Here is an 18642-nt window from a genome sequence, read left to right as displayed (position 1 = left end):
GACATGCTTTCATAGCAGTAGTACATCACACAGCAGGGGCAGCATAAGTTTGTTGCCACAAAGTTTCTAGCTACAAGGCCTCATTCAATGCTAAATTGCACTGCATTAGACCTTTCCGGAATTTTTTCGAAGGTAATACCACTCTAGCGAAATCATCAACATTCACGTGTGATTTATTCATGATTACTTATGAAGCAGAGCATGGAGACAAGGCACAAAAGGAACAAAAGGGAAGCCTTTCGTTCGTTTTGTTTCTTGTCTCTATGCGCTGCTTCATAAGTAATCATGAACTAACACCAACTCCCTCAACTTTCAATGTTACTGAACATTTATTCACATCTTGCAGTTTCGATGTGTGCCGTAAAACTGTAGCGCCAGTGATGCTCCGATGCATGCACAAGAGCGAGGGCACTCCCAGTGGCTGCTCCTGTGCCTATATAAAGCTTTCCCGGAAGCTTCATGACGAGTGAAAGTATTGAAGGACTCTGGGTGCTATTCGCAAGTGGCCCATCTGTCCTACAGGAGGCATTTTGCAACAGACCTTCAGTGCCATGCCGCGCCGTGGCCACTTCCAAAGCAGCTTGCCCACTGAGTCGCATGAGATGGTCCCAGCCCCGGGCACCTCGGTCCCCAAAGCGAGCGGCACCGCTGTCCCAGAATGGCTCCAGCAGGGCCAGGGCCTCGTTCAGGGGGCCCTCCCTCAGCTGCGAGGGACAGCACAAGCTCAGCTCTGCCAGGGCCTGGAAAGTCGCCACTGCCCGCTCCCACAGGCCAGCCTGGCAGAGAAACACTCCATACTGGCGCGCCACCTCTGGAAAACCAAGATGATGCCACTCTCAGCAATCTTCTATGGATATATATGGCTACACAGTATCATAAAGCTAACTGGTAGCTGGTGCCACATGTGCTTGGGGACTACTTGTTGAGTACCATCTAGAGTGAATCACACTTGCGACACTTCATCCTGTTCAAGCATGGCAGGATAGCAAGCCTAGTGCACAAATCATCATTAGAAGAAATAATTATACCAAGGACTGAAAGCTGGGCCAGTTGGTGACAGTACTTGAACATATTTCAACATTGTTTGTCCCCCTTCTTCTCTTGTGTCTGCGTAGTCGTGCGCTGCATTAAATTATGTTCAAATATTAATATTACCAAAATTTTTATGTGCAATTATGAGGCGCACCATAGTAGCAGCTTCCAGAAATTTTAACTATGGTGTTTTTTAGTGGGCAATGACATCGCAGTGTGCAGGGTCATGGATAGAGTCAGACGCGTGAACTTCGGGTCAGCAGCCAAGCAACATATTCTCGTGGCCAACATCAGTATCTCTCTTGTAATCGACAGACCAAGGAAAATATAGGAGACATTATCTGTAGTAATGTATTAAATGCATTAGAAACTCAAAGAAATAAAGTGGGGATGCATTGTCCTAAGGTTGTAGCCCCGGAGCAGCAAATTCTGTTTTCGTCCACATTAGTTTCTTCACGTGCATATTATGTTTCACAGTTAAAGACGACAAATAATGTCCCCTATACTTTCCTTGGTTTCACTGTCTGTTGCCTTCAAGAGATCAAGTCTAACAAAAGAAAGACGTCTTTGATCAATTTCCCTTCTTACGTCCAATACCGAGGTCCTTCAATAGTAACTTGAAAATGTGTTGCGAGATTCCATTAAACAAAAGCATGCCCTAAAAAAGAGCTCAACTATCGTATGCAGTACGCTGCAATGACACCATTGTACACAATATTTTTTGATAGTAGTAAAATCTCATAACAAGACACACTCTGCTCTGCAAGAGACACTCTGCTCTTCACAACAATTGCCCTCCACAGAAAAAGGCGCCATCCTGGCGGATTCAGGAGAAGAAACGACTTACGGGTCATAGTATAGCTTGAGGCGAGAGACGTGGACAGTGTCGCGGCTGCGGTAGCGTAGGTCTGTTGATGGGATGATGGGCTCCACGATATAGTTCACGAGTGACATTTGCTCTATAACGCGGTATGGCCCGAGGTATTTGGGAAAAAGTTTTGCGGAGCGGCCAGGTGCAGTAGCTGATGCCCGAAGCCGTATTGATGAACCAGGTGGAAAGTTTGGAGCCGAACGGACCTCAGGCTGGCGGGATTGCTGCTGCCACTGGTCCTCGATAGAAAAAGAGCGGGCGAGCTGGCGGCATTCTTCAGCATGTCGGGCAGCTTCGGACAGAGTTGTACTTTCTAACTCATCAGGTTTATATGGAAGAATAGTGTCTACTGTATTGGAAGGTTCTCATCCGTATAGAGAAAAATACGGCCAAAACCCAGTAGTAGCTTGTACGGCTGTATTATACGCATAGGTGACGAACGGGAGAACTTGGTGCCAATTCGAATGATCAGAGGCGACCTATTTCAACAGCATATTGTCAAGAGTATGGTTGAAGCGCTCCGTCATGCCATTCGTTTGAAGGTGGTATGCTGTACGTGTGCGGTGCACGATTCGGCATTCGTTGAGTAATGCCTTCAAGGCGTGAGAAAGGAAGGCACGGCTTCTGTTCCTTAAGAGCTCGCGAGAGGCACCATGACGCAGAACGAAACGTCGCAACAGAAGCGTTCCAACGTCACGGGCTGTGGCAGTCGGCAGCGCGGCTGTTTCAGCGTAGCGTGTCAGATGGTCTATCGCAAAATTAATCCAGCGATTACCAGCTAGAGTTGATAGTAGGGGTCCGTAAATGTCAAAGCCAACGCGATCAAAAGGTCAACTAGGACAAGGAAGAGGTTGTGACGGGTAGACTTGCCCGGGAGGTACCTTTCGTTGTTGGCACTGAGCACACGAGCGAATTAATTTCCGCACGTAGTTATACATGCCACGCCAATAAAATCTGAGTTGAAGCCTAGCGTATGTCTTGAAGAGGCCTGCATGGGCACACTGTGGGTCAGCGTGAAAAGCTTTGCAGATAACAGCTCGAAGATGGCGGGGTATCACAAGGAGACACTTGCAACCATAGGAAAGATAGTTGCGTCGATAAAGAAGATTATCCCTTAGGCGAAAGTTGCTAGCCTGGCGGCGGAGAGCGCGAGACGGCGAAGGAGTGAAAGGATCAGAAAGAACCCTTATCAGGCCACTGATCCAGGGATCCTTTCGCTGTTCCACAGTCCTGTTGCACAAGGCGGATGGCGCAAGTGCAGGCTCGAGGAAAGAAAGGCAAACACCTTCATCCAATATGGGTGAGCGAGAAAAGGCGTCGGCGTCCGTATGCTTACGACCAGATCTGTAAATAACGCGGATGTCGTACTCCTGAAGTTTGAGCGCCCAGCGAGCAAGTCGTCCGGAAGGGTCCTTAAGTGTGGATAGCCAACAAAGGGCGTGGGGTCAGTGATGACCTCGAATGCGTGACCATACATGTAGGGGCGAAATTTTCCAAGCGCCCAAATAATAGCTAAACACTCTTTCTCTGTCACGAAGTAGTTAGCCTCGGCTTTCGTCAGAGTTCGGCTTGCATAGGCGACGACATATTCATCAAACCCTGCCTTTCGTTGCGCGAGCACAGCGCCAAGTCCAACATCGCTGGCATCAGTATGAACCTTCGTGAGAGCGGCAGGATAGTAGTGGTGGAGGATGGGTGGTGAAATTAGCAGGCGGCGTAATTTGGTGAACGCATTGTCGCATGCTGCTGATCAGGTGAAAAAGTGGAAGCAAAATTTTGAATAAAGCGTAGGAAGTATGACGAGAAGCTGACAAAACTTCTAAGTTACTTTAGGTTCTTTGGCTTCAGAAAATCGGCGACTGCTTGAAGCTTGGCAGGGTCGGGAAGTATGCTGTCCCGCGATACACTCTGGCCAAGAATGGTGAGCTTCTGGGCACCAAAACGACACTTTTTGAGGTTGAGTTGAAGGCCGGCGTCGGTGAGGTGTGTGAGAACGTGCTCGAGACGATTTAAATGAGTGTCGAGATCAGTGTAAAAGACAACTACGTCTTCGAGGTAGCATAAACATGTGTTCCACTTGAGGCCTCGTAAAATAGTGTCCATCATTCTTTCAAAAGTGGCTGGAGCATTACAAAGGCCGAAAGGCATAACGGCAAATTCGTATAATCCATCAGGTGTGACAAATGCTGTTTTTGGTCGGTCAGATGCTTTCATAGAAACTTGCCAGTATCCAGATCGTAAATCCAGTGAATAGAAGTATTCTGCTCCCTGCAAACAGTCAAGGGCGTCGTCTATTCGCGATAACGGGTAAACGTCCTCACGGGTGATCTTGTTTAGGCGCCGGTAGTCGACACAAAACCGAATGGAGCCATCCTTCTTCTTAACAAGAATGACCGGTGACGCCCAGGGACTGTTAGAAGGCTGTACAATACCCCGCTGAAGCATATCAGCAACCTGGTCGTCAATAACACGGCGCTCCAACACCGAGACTCGGTAGGTACGCTGCCGTAGACGCGTATGGCTTCCTGTGTCAATTTTGTGAGATATGTTCGATGTGCGACTGAGGCCAGAAGCATGGCTGTCAAAAGAAGTGCGAAACTTTCGCAGCAAGTTGACCAACTGCCTTTATTCTGATGAAGACATTGCGACATTGATGGAGTGGTGGAAAGCGTCAAGGAGTGACTGGTAAACAACAGAGTCAGAAATGAGTGCGCTGAGGTCTGTAGAAAGTAAAATAGACGAAGCGTCAAAATGTGACGGGCCTCGATCGGATGCACGTGACCAAGACATTCACCATGGAATAAAGGTAAGGGCCCTTCTAGCATTTTGTACACGAGCATCTTGGTGACGCCATGGTGGAGAGTAAGCAGAGCACCGGGCAGTGGAGAACATTTGCGTTGAGTGAACAGGGCAGAGGGCGTAAATAGAAAATCACCGTCGGAAATAGCGTCACACGAGTCACCAGCAGAGAAGAGCGCGGTGGTACAGAGGTGTCATCAAAAACAGACAGTTTATAATACAGCAGGGAGGCTTCGACAGCATCAACATCAGGAAGTGCAGACAGATCAAGTTCAGCGCGACAGCAGTCAATGACGGCATTATTATTCGCAAGGAAGTCCCAGCCGAGTATCATGTCATGGGAACACGAGGGTAGCACTACGAATTCGATGATATACACAATCCCTTCGATGACGACTCGTGTGGTACAGGCTGCGAGAGGTGTTACACTTTGTGCGTTAGCCGTTCTAAGAGAGAGACCGGATAATGGCATCAGTACTTTGCGGAGTTTGCGGCACAGGTGGACAGAAAGGACGGATGTAGCGGCTCCGGTGTCGACAAGCACCATGACGACAACACCATCGACTGACACTTCAATGACGTTAGCTGGACAGGGGCCAGAACTTGTGCATGGCGACGGGGACGCAGTTCGTGCCTCGGTAACTGCGGCAGTTAGTTTTCCTGATTGATGGGTCTGGAACGGCGACACATAGGGGAAGGCGAACGTGAACGTGGAGATGGGGCGCGGTGGGTGGGGCCGAGTTGACGATCAGGGGGAAAGGAAGAGGAAGGAGGGCTTGAAGGCATAGAAAAAAAACCGAGGGTCGAAAGAGGGCATTCGTCGAATGTTCGAAGCAGCCTGGCGAGGACAACAATAACGCGCCACGTGGCCAACACCACCACACGCAAAACATATCGGACGATTGTCGTAGGTCCGCCATTGGTCGGAGTAGACGCCGACTTGCGGCTGGGGGGCAGAAAACTGCGGCCGAGGTGGTATCGGCACAGGCGGCGGTGAATAGGTCGGCGGCGAAAAGGGCGGTCGCGAATGCATAGGCGCTGGCTGGAACACAGGCTGTCGAGGTCGAGCAAGGGCCTCTGCGTACGTGAGAGGTGTGACGACTGGCGGCAGTTCACGGACGGGAGGAACAACTTGTGCGACCTGGTCTTGAATGAAGTTGCGGAGTGTAGACGTCAATCTGCGTGGTTGATCGGGTACACAGGACATCAAAGAGAGTTGACGAACGACCTCGGTACAGATGAACTCTTGGATCTTGGAGAGAAAAGGGGCATGGTCTTCTCCTATACCAAGGGTGGACAGGCTGGACAAAGAGCCGTCAAGCACCGAGGGACGTCGGGTGGAAAGACGTTGCCTGCGCAACTCGTCAAAACTCTGGCATAACTCGGTCAGTTCTACGACAGTGCGAGGACTTTTAGAAAGCAACATTTGGAAAGTGTCGTCTTCAATGCTCTTCATGATGTGCTTGATCTTAAGCTCTTCAGACATCGACTCGTTGACTCGCTTGCAAAGGTGCAGAACGTCCTCAATATAGCTTGTGAAATTCTCACCAAGCTGCTGGGACCGAGTATGCAAGCATTGTTAGGCACGGCGTTTGCGTACCTCAGGCCGTCCGAAAACTTCTGTGAGGCTTTTTTTGAAGACAGACCACGTGGGGAGTTCCGCTTCATGGCTTATGAACCAGAGCTTGGCCACGTCCGACAGGTAGAAGAAGACGTAGGCCAACTTGGCAGCATCATCTCATTTGTTGTAAGTACTCACTCGCTCGTACATAGAAATCCAGTCATCGTCCTTGTCTTCTGTGCCTGAGAAAACAGGGGATCTTGCAGATGCAGAGAACCGGTGAAGAGGACAGTAGGCGGTGCCGGTGGAGGAGTTGGAGCGGGGCTTGCGTCAGTAGACATAATGGACCATAAAATGGGATTTCGAAGATCCAGGGTGGTCGAAACCCAACAGACTCCACCTCTTGTAACGGGATTTATTTGCAGAGCAGAACACAGAAGGCGAAGCAGCCAGCAGCGTCCGTCCAAGCGCAGCAAGCGCGAGCTTATGCTGATGGCGATGCCCCTGAGACGCCGAGAAATGCCGCTGAGGCACCTCTTTTTCACTACACTCAGGTTTAGCCTTGCCATGGCCCCTTCCAGATATTCCCGCGTGCCCCCTATGGCGGCCGCAATGCGTTATAGGAAGCCAGAGCACCGGTGGAGTGTCGTCTACTTGCGGAAGCATTGGCTGGCTTTGTTTCCAGCGAGCTGGCGTATGAGCGCCTCGTTGCAGAAATATCATGCATGATAACCCTGTTTCAATCTGCGTTCACAGGAGAGGCACACTGAGAGGCACATAAAGCCAAGTTGACTTTAATGACCCAGGAAAATGCTCACATACCCGCGAAAAGGCCTACTGAATTGGAAACTTAAAACGACTCTTCCATAATTCCAATTGGCATAAGTTTTTCCCATTTTGTTTATTTTCGGCATTCATTGATAGCTTCATTCATACAGCTTCATTAATAGTACTTTGTGTGGGGCATTATTGCTCATTATATTGTTACGTAAAAATGACACAAGGCGTGTCTATATAGAATCTATATTAAAACTGATGCATATAGCGTCAACTAAGATGGAAGACAGCACGCACACCGACAGACCACTTCCTCGTTGTCGTCTTCTGACCCCTGATATGTCAGCTACGTAGCATTATGCTTCCACGTTATAAGCAGAATCGTGGCACATCACGCATCATAATCAATCTCTAAATTGCATCTTTATTGAATAGATTCCAGCCTAACTACGATTTGTAGATTGCAATACTAACTGCCTGTATCTAACGTTGCTTGTTAAAAACATTGCACTTGGGATGCCTACAGCAGTAAAAACAAACTACTAATACATCCATAGAGCAGACATCAAGTGATAATGATGATGTTTTGTGGCGCAAGAGCCATTCCATGGCCAAAAAGCGCCACTCAATGGTACTAGAGGTATGGACAATGATTGTAACAAGCGGCTGTATAAGAGCCTTAAAAGTCCTTGTGCTAAGGTGAGTAAAAACATACAAGTAATAAAATCATGACCATGCCGTAAAAAGTGTGTGGTGTTAATGGATGACAAAAATTCGTGATAATAAAAACGATGGTGGGCAAGTATGGCATTACCACAAGTGCCTCGATTGGTCACACTCTTGCTTCCAAGGGCCGTCAGGCAAGTGCTTTGTTCAGTGTAGCACCCGCAGCGGAGACCTCTATGGAGACGTCGTGCTATGGAATGCCCGAGTATATGACGTGAAAAGTGCAGACGTCTCTCTAAAAAGCCAACAATGATTTATGCAAGAAAAGTGGTTCCCTACTGACGAACATTGCAGGATGAAGTGGTATCTGTTGTCGGTAGAGTAAGGAAAAGTGTTGTCTTCTCAGCGTGTCTAATTCTTTACACTGGATTAGAATGTGAAGTACGATGAGTGCTTCTCCACATCTATCACACAAAGGCGCATCGCCACCAGACAAAAGAAATGAATGTGTAGTGTGTGTATGTCCTGTTCTCAACATTGTAAGTATTACAAGGTGATTCCGTGTGTTTCTGTGTGGCGTGATTTTGATACTGGCAGCCAATGACCAAGTTGCAACTTGATGACATGCAATTTATTACCTGTGTGTGTGTCCCATGTGTTCTCCCAATAACCCCTGAGCTTTCGTTTTATAAAAAATTTCAATTCGAGGGCAGGAATTGGCATTGACGTATTGGTAGCCATTTTGTTGGTGGATATAGCTAGCTGGTCCACCAGAACGTTTTCTTGTATTTCGCGGTGTCTTGGCACCCTGCAGAATATAACATGCTGCTTGGATGAGTAGACTGTGCATAAGAGCAAATAAAGCGAGACAAGGACAGGTTTTTTTAGCTTTTTAGGAGTTTTCAGAGCTTATACTACACTTGAGAAATCTGTATATATTATTGCCTTCTATATTTTTATTTGTTTTTGTGTTTAACGGCCACAAGTGTCGCAAGTGGGCACGTCAGCTGGTCCCCCGTCAACACCATCATGAACCCTTTTCTGCTCTTATGCAGACTTTCTTTCTCGGAACGACGGGGATGATCAAGGCAGGCGGTGATTCCGTGTGTTTCGTCTTTCCTGCACACCACTTCAGAGAGTGTGCACAAGCATGAGTCATCTGACTGGATACCACCGCCTCCTACGACATTGTTGGCAGCCTACTTAAGAGGACAACTCTGCTGGGATTCTTTCAGTAGGCACGTCACATAGTTCGCCATCAACACCACCATGAACCCTTTTCTTCTTTTTATGCAGACTTTCTTTCTCGGAACGATGGGGATGATCAAGGCAGGCGGTGATTCCGTGTCTTCCGTCTTTTCTGCACACCACTTCGGAAAGTGCGCACAAGCACTCGAACACAAGCTTGAGTCATCTGACTGGATACCACCGCCCCCTACGACATAATCGGCAGCCTCCTTAAGAGGACAACTCTGCTGGGATTCTTTCAGTAGGCACGTCACATGGTTCCCCATCAACACCACCATGCAGACTTTCTTTCTCGGAACGACGCGGATTATTGAGGCAGGCGGTGATTCCGTGTGTTCCGTCTTTCCTGTACACCATTTCGGAGAACGCGCACAAGCACTCGAACACAAGCTTGAGTCATCTGACTGGATACCACCGCCCCCTATGGCATCGTCGGCAGCCTACTTAAGAGGACAACTCTGCTGAGATTCTTTTAGTAGGCACGTCACATGATTCCCCATCAACACCACCATGAACCCTTTTCTGCTTTTTATGCAGACTTTCTTTCTCGAAACGACAAGAATGATGAAGGCAGGCAGTGATTCAGTGTGTTTAGTCTTTCCTGCACACCACTTCAGAGAGTGCGCACAAGCACTCGAACACAAGCTTAAGTCATCTGACTAGATACTACCGCCCCCTACGACATCGTCAACAGCCTACTTAAGAGGACAACTCTGGTGGGATTCTTTCAGTAGGCACGTCAGATGGTCCCCCGTCAACACCACCATGAACCCTTTTCTGTTTTTTATGCAGTTTAGTAACAAATATGCATCTATAAGGTGTGATGACCGTTGCTTGCTCCAGCTGGTGTGCCCCTATAGTGTCTGTGGGTTTTCTTCACATGCAAAGGACATTCTTTTTTCACAGTGGATGCTTTGTGGGAATATTGAATCAAATTCTGTACCCAACATCAACGAGCTTCTTCAGCAGCTTCTCGAGTGCCAAGAGCTGTTGCAAAATAGGCTGAACATAAATGAATCCAAATTGCAACAACTTGAAGCATCTACATCAACGCTTAAAGAATTCGGTACCAAAATCGCGGGCCCCGGAAAAACTATCCGTAACTTGGAAATGAAACTCGTTGATCTAGAAGACAGAAGCCGTCGTAATAATCTTTTTGTATTTGGTCTTCTTGAGGAAGGGAGTGAAATGCCACAATCGCTTTTCGCTAGTGTGATTGATGATTTGTTTGCAAAAAAACTCAATGTTAAAGTAACATCTGTTGAGCGAATCCACAGACTAGGACGCACACAAGCAAACAGGTCATGGCCGGTTGTCCTAAAGTTCATTGACTGCAGTGAAAAGACAAATGTTTTAAGAAATTGCTACAAGCTTAAAGGCCACAATGTTTCCCTCAGCGAAGATTTTTCTACTGCCACTGGAACACTGTGCGAGCAGTTGTGGGATAGTGCTGAGAAGGAAAGAAGTGAAGGAAAGAAAGTTAAAATGATATATGACAAGATAAACATCAATGGCACCCTGTTTCGATGGGATAGTAGCAATAATCAAAGGGTTCCTATCCTTACCAATAAGAAGTCTTCCTCAGCTTTTGATGTTCGAAGCGTGAGTAGGCCCAGGTGCAATTGATGAACTGGTGGGTGTTACAAAAAAAGCATCCGCTGCCTAAATATAAACGCTCGTAGCATTCTCAAGAAATTAGCTGACTTCGAAAGTATTATCACAGCGCATAATCTGCATATCATAGTTGTAACGAAAACCTGGCTACATCAAAACATCAGTGACCATGAGTTAACACCAATGGCTTTATAATTTACCACAATGACCAAGATGGTAGGGAAAGAGGAGTTGCTATTTTACTCAAAGAATCGATGCGAGTGTCCAGGTTACCTAATGTGCCAGGAATTGAGAGTGTTGTGCTTAAGATATTCCTTAAAGAATACAACCTGGTTGTATTGGGAATATATCGTCCCCCAAGCTCGGATAGTTTCTTTGCTGAAAACCTCAACGAGTTCTTGTGTTTGAACATGATTCATTCCCGCAAGCTGTTGCTCGTGGGGAATTCAAACTTACCAGCAATTAACTGGTCAGATTATTTCCCAGAAGCTCTTACTGACACGTTTCAACTATTCGTTGACCTTGTCATCTTGCACAATTTAGCCCAATGAGTTAAATTACCCACACGCACCCAGCAAAGCACAGAGTCTATTTTGGACTTTTTTCTTGTCTCCAATGAGCTGTTAAAGAGACATCTAAGAATAGATATTTTCGATGGCATATCTGATCATGAGATTGTATCGTTAACTTTATAACTGCAGTTTTCTTCGAAACAAAAAATAAAAGAAAATGTAATACCATTGTTTTCACATGCTAGTGGCGTCGATGTACTGGATTTCCTTGGTACTTCGTTATCCGATTTTAACACTCTGTACGAATCAACTGATTACTCCGTTAAACAAATGTGGCATTTTTTTAAGGAATTAGTTTTTCGATGCATTACGCAGTTTGTACCCAAAAAATGAAAGCTTGTGCGCAGCTGTAACCCTTGGTTGACGAAGAACCTTTTTCGTATGGGGCGGAAACTTAAGAAGGCGAGAGCTAGGTATAAACGTCATCCAACATGTGCTAACGCAGCAAAGATTACCGAGCTCAGCGTTACGCTGGGAAATGGCATCAAAAAAGCAAAAGAGCATTTCCAAAACGTGAGACTAAAGAGCTTTCTCCTTTCATCCCCTGATAAGTTCTGGCAATACTTGTCACCGAAAAAAATAGGTGCCTCGTCTATCAGGCGATGATGCAATACTCGACGACAATGTTGAAGTAGCTCAAATACTTGACACGTAATTTTGTTCTGTCTGCACTCAAGATAATGCCAGTGTTCCAAAAGTTTCACTTGTCGAAGAAATACCGCCAATTGAAGATATACTTGTTAGTGAGGAGGGGGTCCTGACATTGCTTCTTAATTTAGATACCAAGAAATCTCCTGGTATTGATGAAATATCAAATGCTTTCCTCGTGCGATATGCTGAATGGTGCGCCAAGTATTTAACTTTCCTATATCGTAAATCATTCATTTGTGCGGAACTTCTAGATGGCTGGAGATTCGCTAAAATTGTCCCCACACCAAAATCAGTAGACCACTCATCACCTTCGTCATACAGGCCTATATAAATTTTATGCACTTCAGTGAAGCTGCTTGAACATATTATATTCAAGCACATATCTGCCTTTGTTTAGAGCAATAATTTGATTGATGATCGGCAACACGGACTCCGTAGAGTGGTGTCTATAGTTACTTAACTAGTCTTAAAAATGCATGACCTTTCTTTAGCATTAGACAGACATAATCAGGTAGGTATAATATTTCTAGACTTCGAAAAAGCCTTTGATTGGGTATCCCACTCCAAGCTCATACACAAATTGAAGCCAATTCTCAAAAATCACCACCTTGTGGCCTGGATTACTGCGTACCTCTCGTCAAGGAGACAATGTGTAATCATTGATGGCACGACTTCTCCTTCAGCTCCGATGGCATCTGGTGTTCCTCAGGACTCTGTTCTTGGTCCTTTATTTTTCCTGCTATTCATCAATGATATCGTTCAGGACATAGGCGTACAAATTCAGCTGTTCGCACACGACTAGACTGCATAATATACCAAGAAGTATCTAGTCCTAATGATCAAGTGCTACTAAATAGAGCATTAAGTACAATTGCGAACTGGTGTAGTACACGGCATATGACAGTCAATAGCAAAAAAAACAGTAGCAATGGCCATAACCCGCAAGAAGCAACTACTCAAAATCACGTATTTCATCAATAACCAGCCATTATGTTTTGTGCACAGTTATAAGTATCTAGAAGAAATCATAACCACTGATTTGTGCTGGAATGAACATGTAGTGTTTACTGCTAAAAAAGCCAACAGACCAATAGGATACCTTCAGCGCACGCGGGGTCATTCAACACCAGAAATAAAATTATTAGCCTACAAGACGTTTCTTAGGCCTATATTGAAGTATGCTGCGGCAGCCTGGAATCCCTGGACAGCCTCTAATAAACGGAAACTGGAGGGTGTCCAAAGAAAATCTGCTAGGTTAATATACAACAATTATAATTAGAAAACATCCTCGTCGCACCTCCTACTGAAAGCAGGACTAGAGCATCTTGAAACAAGGCGCTACCACGACAAGTTGAAGCTTTTTTTATTTATTTTATTACAAAATATTACAGGTTTATCCATCTCAACTCGTAGCACCCGCCATTAGCTGCTTAACTTGGTCTTATCACATGAAAAAGGTGGCCGAGCTGAAGTGCAGCATCAACACTTTTTTGTACTCTTTTTTTCCACGGACAATCGTCGAATGAAACGCCTTACCTTCTGATGTGGTAGCACTACATAAGATTGATTCTTTTATGCATGCGATAAAAGATATGGCGCTGTAGGGGCTGCAGCACTTGGTGGGCGTAATGTGACGTCGTGTACTTCCTTGTTTTGCCATGTTTCAATGAGTACTGAAACTTTTTTTCTGTGCTATGTGGGTACGGGATCAGTGCTTGTATGGGCTCTATGCTATGTGGGTTATTGTGTTATGGGTCGTTTGGGCTTTGTGAGCGCTTACTTCCACAAAGTTTATTTGATCTAGTTGTTTTTGCATATTTTTTGATGTCACTATTTCACAATATATTACTTTATGTACTTCTTTTTTTATCTTCTTTTTTTCCGAACTTCTGTTGTTATTTATACCCACTCCTGCCTAAGGCCTTCATGGAAGGCTGGCAGTATGTAACAAAATAAAAATAAGATAAGCTTCGCCAGTGAAAATGCTTATATCAGAGTGCAGAACGCCGGCTTCCAAAAAGTATGGCCGACGGCTGCATACGACACAGAAGTGTTGGACTTTGAAGCATCCGTAAAGAACTCGGGACATGTGTATTTTTGTTGTAGTTCTAGGAAGTATGTGTGAATATGTGCAATTGGCGTGTGCTTCGTAATCTCCAAGAAAGACACGTCGCAATTTATCGCCTACCACTATCACGGTGGCAGGCATGCTGAGGTAGCCATCAAACGGTGTTCAAGTGGCACACCGGCTTCCTTCGCTAGGCCCCTCACACGAAGTGAGTAGGGCTGTCTCATAAAAGGCCGTTTCTCAAACACAGCAAGCCTTGACATGTCATTTTTGTGGAATGTGATGGGTGATCCTTGTCTGTGTTTACATTAAGATAATATTTAAAAGGCATGTAACATCTCTGTAGATGGAGCGACCATTCGTTCGATTCCACGTACAGGCTTTCCTCAGGGCTAGTGCAAAAAGCACCCGTAGAGATGCAGATGCCTAGATGATGAACAGGATCAAGCATTTTAGGGCAGTAGGTGTCTCAGACTGATATGCTATTGCCCCGTAGTCTAGGCGGGTTTGTAAAAGGCTTTTATACAAATTCATTGAACACTTCATGTCACTTCCCCATGTAGCGCGTGACAACACTTTTAGAACGTTTTGGCTTTTATGAACTTCTTTAAATACTTGATGTGTGGTATAAAACTTAGCTTAATGTGTAATGTTAGGCCTAAGAATTTATGTTCAGTATTAACAGCAAGACGTTGTTCATGCAGTTGAATATCAGGTTCGGAATCAATGCCTCTCTTCCTGGAGAACAAGACGCACATGCTTTTTCATGCATTCAGCCGGAACCCGTTTTCTTCTGCCCAATTGGAGACATTGTTCAAAGCAAGCTGAACCTGCCGCTGAAACGTGGCCAGATTAGAAGACTTGAAACAAAGCTGGACGTCATCAACATATGTGCAGTAAAACATATTACGAAGAATGGACAAATGTAAAAAACTCATTTTGATAATAAAAAGTGCGCAACTGAGTACAGCACCTTGCGACACACCTGTTTCTTGGACAAATGTTTGGGAAAGAATGCTGCCCACTCGAACACAGAATGTCCGATTTGACAAGTAACTTTCGATTATGGTGAACATGCTGCCAAGCACGCCAAGGTGGGACATGTCTCATAATATTCCAAAGCGCCATGTTGAATCATATGCCCTTTCGATGTTGAGGAACATAGAAAGAAAGTATTGCTTGTGGACGAAAGCATCTCTAATCTGTGCTTCGATATAAACAAGGTGGTAGGTGGTCGACCTATCCTCTCGAACCCCGCACTGGAAATGGTCGAGCAAATTGTTTGTTTCAAGGAAATGTATAAGTCCGCAGTTTATAACTTTTCTAAAAGTTTGCACAGGCAGCTTGTAAGCGCAATAGGCCTATAACTCGAAACTGAAGAAGGGTCCTTGCCTAGTTCCAAATGGGAACAATGATAACCTCTTTCCAGGAAGTAGAAATAGCACCAGAGAACCAAATAGCATTGTACAAAGTAAGTTTTTTTGCATTTCAATCTGTAGGTTTTTTAAGATTTCATACACCACACGGTCAGAACCTGGAGCGGAATCACTGCAGGAGTCCAGTGATGTTTGGAGCTCAGCTAAGCTGAAAGCTTGGTTGTACGCCTCGTATTTTGTAGATTTGTGTTCAAGTTTTCACTTTTCTATTTTTGTTCTGTATTCTTGGAAAGCATCAGTATAGTGTGACGAGCTGGACACCCGTTCAAAGTGTGCGCCGAGAAAGTTCGTCTGATCTTCCAAGGTGTCACTCTGTGTTTACGAGTGGGAGTGTGTGTACTTGTTTTCCTCCTACCCTACCAACCATTTTCTAGACTTTAGCCTCCTGTGTATATGAATTAATCCCTGATAAAAACTTCTGCCAACTTTCTCTTCTGGCCTGCCGACGCGTTCTCCAGGCCTGACACTTTATTTTCTACAAGATGACAAGATTTTTGGCTGTCGGTGAGTTCCGAAGCAACCTCCATGCTTTGTTTTGCTGCTTGCAGGCATTTCTTCACTCAGAGTTCCACCATGGCACACGTCGTTTTCCAGGGTGTCCATTCGTTTCTGGGATGCATTTTGTTGCTGCATCAATCAAAAACGCTGTGAAGTAGTTGACAGCAGCATCAATTCTTAAAGTACATATGTCGCGCCAACTTATATGAGTGATGGTATAAAACTGTTCCCAGTTGGCTTTGCTTAATAGCCATTAGGGAACCTGTGGCAGGCATTCAGTTGATGTTGGTGCGCTCAAAACTACGGGAAAATGGTCCCTTTTGTAGCTATTAGTGATGACTTTCCAGTGAAGTAGAGGCACAAGTGATGGAGATACTATGCCTAAGTCTATGGAGGGATAGGTATTGTTGGCAAGCTTATAATAGGTTGGTTCTTTCCGATTCAGAAGACACGCGCAGGAAGAAAGAAGAAACTGTTCGATCAGTCGACCTCGAGCGTCCCAACGAAAGTACCCCCATAGCCTGCTATGCGCATTCAAGTCTTCAAAGAGAACAAAAGGTTGCGGAAGTTCACTGATTAAGGACTGTAAGTCATGCTTTTGCAGGTGATAGCTCGGAGGTACGTAAAGAGTGTAAATTGTGATCAGTTGGTCGAAAAGCACAGCTTGAACAGCCACTGCCTCAAGAGATGTTTGGAGTTGAAATTGTGTGCATGCAATCCCTTGATTCACTATGATGGCAACACCTCCGGATGATGTCACAGCATCATGACGGTCCTTTCGGAAAATAGCGTATTTACGTAGAAAATTGGTGTGTTTTAGATTTAAGTGTGTTTCTTATACACACAGCACTTTTGGTGAGTGTTCATGAAAAAGTTCTTGGACATCGTAAAGGTTCCTGAGAGGGCCCCTGACGTTCCATTGTATAATTTGAGTGTTCATGGTGAAAGTAAACTAGTGCTGTGTGTACAAAGAGCGAGTGGCTATTTAGGCAGGGAGTTTGAATTCAAGTAACAGGGCCGTCATCAAGCCTCGTTATCTATTTTTTGTTTTCTTGACGCGCTCTAAGGAGTCACACTGCTCTTTCAGCACCGAGGGTACGAACGTATCCATTGCCTCCTCCGAGACATTGGATGCCCGCATGTGATAGCTGGTTGTTCGAATTCTGGGCCTCGCCTGGTGAGGCGAGGACTTGAGACCTGAGGACCCTGGAGTCTCCGGTTTGTGTGTGAGAGTAGGCGGAGTAGTCTGCACTACAGCCGACTTGGGCGCAGGTGCCACAACCGCCGCCTCGGTATGCGCGACCCGAGAAAGTGGCGAGGGCTGGTGCGGAGGTGCCCCCTGACGCGCCGCATCAGCATATGTTGGGCCATAAAATGGCGAAACCCTTTTCCTTGCTTCCTTAAAAGAAATGTTTTCTTTCACCTTCAGCGTTATTATCTGCTTTTCTTTCTTCCAGTATGGACAGGAATGTGAATATTCTTCATGGTTTCTGTCACAGTTTACACAGTGCGGCTGCTCTTTGCAGATCTCAGACACAAGGCCCAGGATTCCACGTTATGCACAGGTTTGGCGACCATGACATCTTTTAGAGCCATGACCATACCTCTGACATTAGAAGCAATGACGGGGGTTTGGCATGTATGGCCTGAGAGAGGTCTTCACGTACTCTGTTTGAATGGCTTCTGGCAATTTACTGGAAGCAAACGTGAGTATTAGGTGTTTCGTTAGTGTTTCCTTGTTGTCTCTTCTGATGATAATTATCTGAACACTGGTCATATTGTCACGTGCGTCCCGCGAAAAAGACGAAGGCGACAGCGCAAACACGCATCTGCACGCTTTTATGCAGAACGCAACAACAAGAAAGACGAGGAACTCTCTCGCACACGCGGTTAATAAAAAAATCGAGCCGCTGCTGTTTTCTCAGCGTCTTCAAATACTACTTCTGTCTTCACGTCGCTACACTGGTGGAGGTGCTGGGGCCTGCAACCTGATGCAAGAAAGCGTTGTTCGGGACCGTACACCTAGTCTGCAGCCTCAACATCTTGTTACGACTCCAGTACACCGATTAAGCCGGTGCCTATTAGGCCTAAGTCCACAACTCTTGACGGCATCTCCTGTTACCAACATGGCGGCCCCTTCATCTGTGAACCTTCCTCCGGCCCAGACGACTCATCCTTACGAGGTAACTTTTGAGACTCCTCGTGTTCCCGAAGTCTTCCGTGGAGAACCGTATGAAGATGTCGAGGACTGGCTCGACCAGTTCGAGCGGACCGCTGTGGTGAATCGTTGAAGCGTGCAAGAGAAACTTGGCCGTCCCTACTTCGCAATGGAAAATAGCGCTTGCACATGGTACGAGAACAGGGAGCCTACTTTCCGAACCTGGGACAATTTTCGCCAAAAGCTTCTCGAGACGTTCCTGAGTGCGGACCGACGGGATCTCGTACAACAGATCATTGAAGCCCGCATGCAAAAGCCGAACGAAAGCGTCGCCAAGTTTGCTGAGGATATGACCCGCCTATTTCATTGCGCTGACCCTGACATGCCCGAGGCAAGGAAAGTTCGTCACCTGATGCGGGGAGTTAAGGAACCGCTTTTCGCCGGCCTTGTACGAAATCCGCCAACAACAGTGGATGAATTCATCAAAGAGGCGACTGTCATTGAGCGGGCGTTCCGGCACTGTGCCGCCACTTTGACCGCCTGCCCGACCAAATGCCTGTTGGTGCCGCCGCTCAAAACGCTGCGGTTTCTGAAAACTTTTTACGGCAAATGATTAGGCAAATCCTGCGGGAAGAGCTGCGGGCCCTCGGCCTTCCGTCTACCGAGCCCCCAGTTGCTTCTGTTGCAGAAA

The 18642-nt window shown here is 46.1% G+C and overlaps 1 protein-coding gene across 1 annotated transcript in view; it reads right to left on the bottom strand.

The window, feature by feature from the left end:
- Nucleotides 1-18642, bottom strand: part of LOC119167688 (nuclear exosome regulator NRDE2) — a 370836-nt gene that overhangs the window by 150277 nt on the left and 201917 nt on the right. The window contains exon 9 of the mRNA XM_037419210.2: nt 542-811. Within this exon, the coding sequence (XP_037275107.2) occupies nt 542-811 (270 nt within the window). The remainder of the gene's footprint in view (nt 1-541; nt 812-18642) is intronic.

The sequence above is a fragment of the Rhipicephalus microplus genome, chromosome 6, assembly GCF_043290135.1.
Source record: "Rhipicephalus microplus isolate Deutch F79 chromosome 6, USDA_Rmic, whole genome shotgun sequence".
NCBI classification, from domain to species: Eukaryota; Metazoa; Arthropoda; class Arachnida; order Ixodida; family Ixodidae; genus Rhipicephalus; species Rhipicephalus microplus.
The sequence above is the reverse complement of the archived record's forward strand: the minus strand, read 5'-3'. Positions and strand labels throughout refer to the sequence as shown.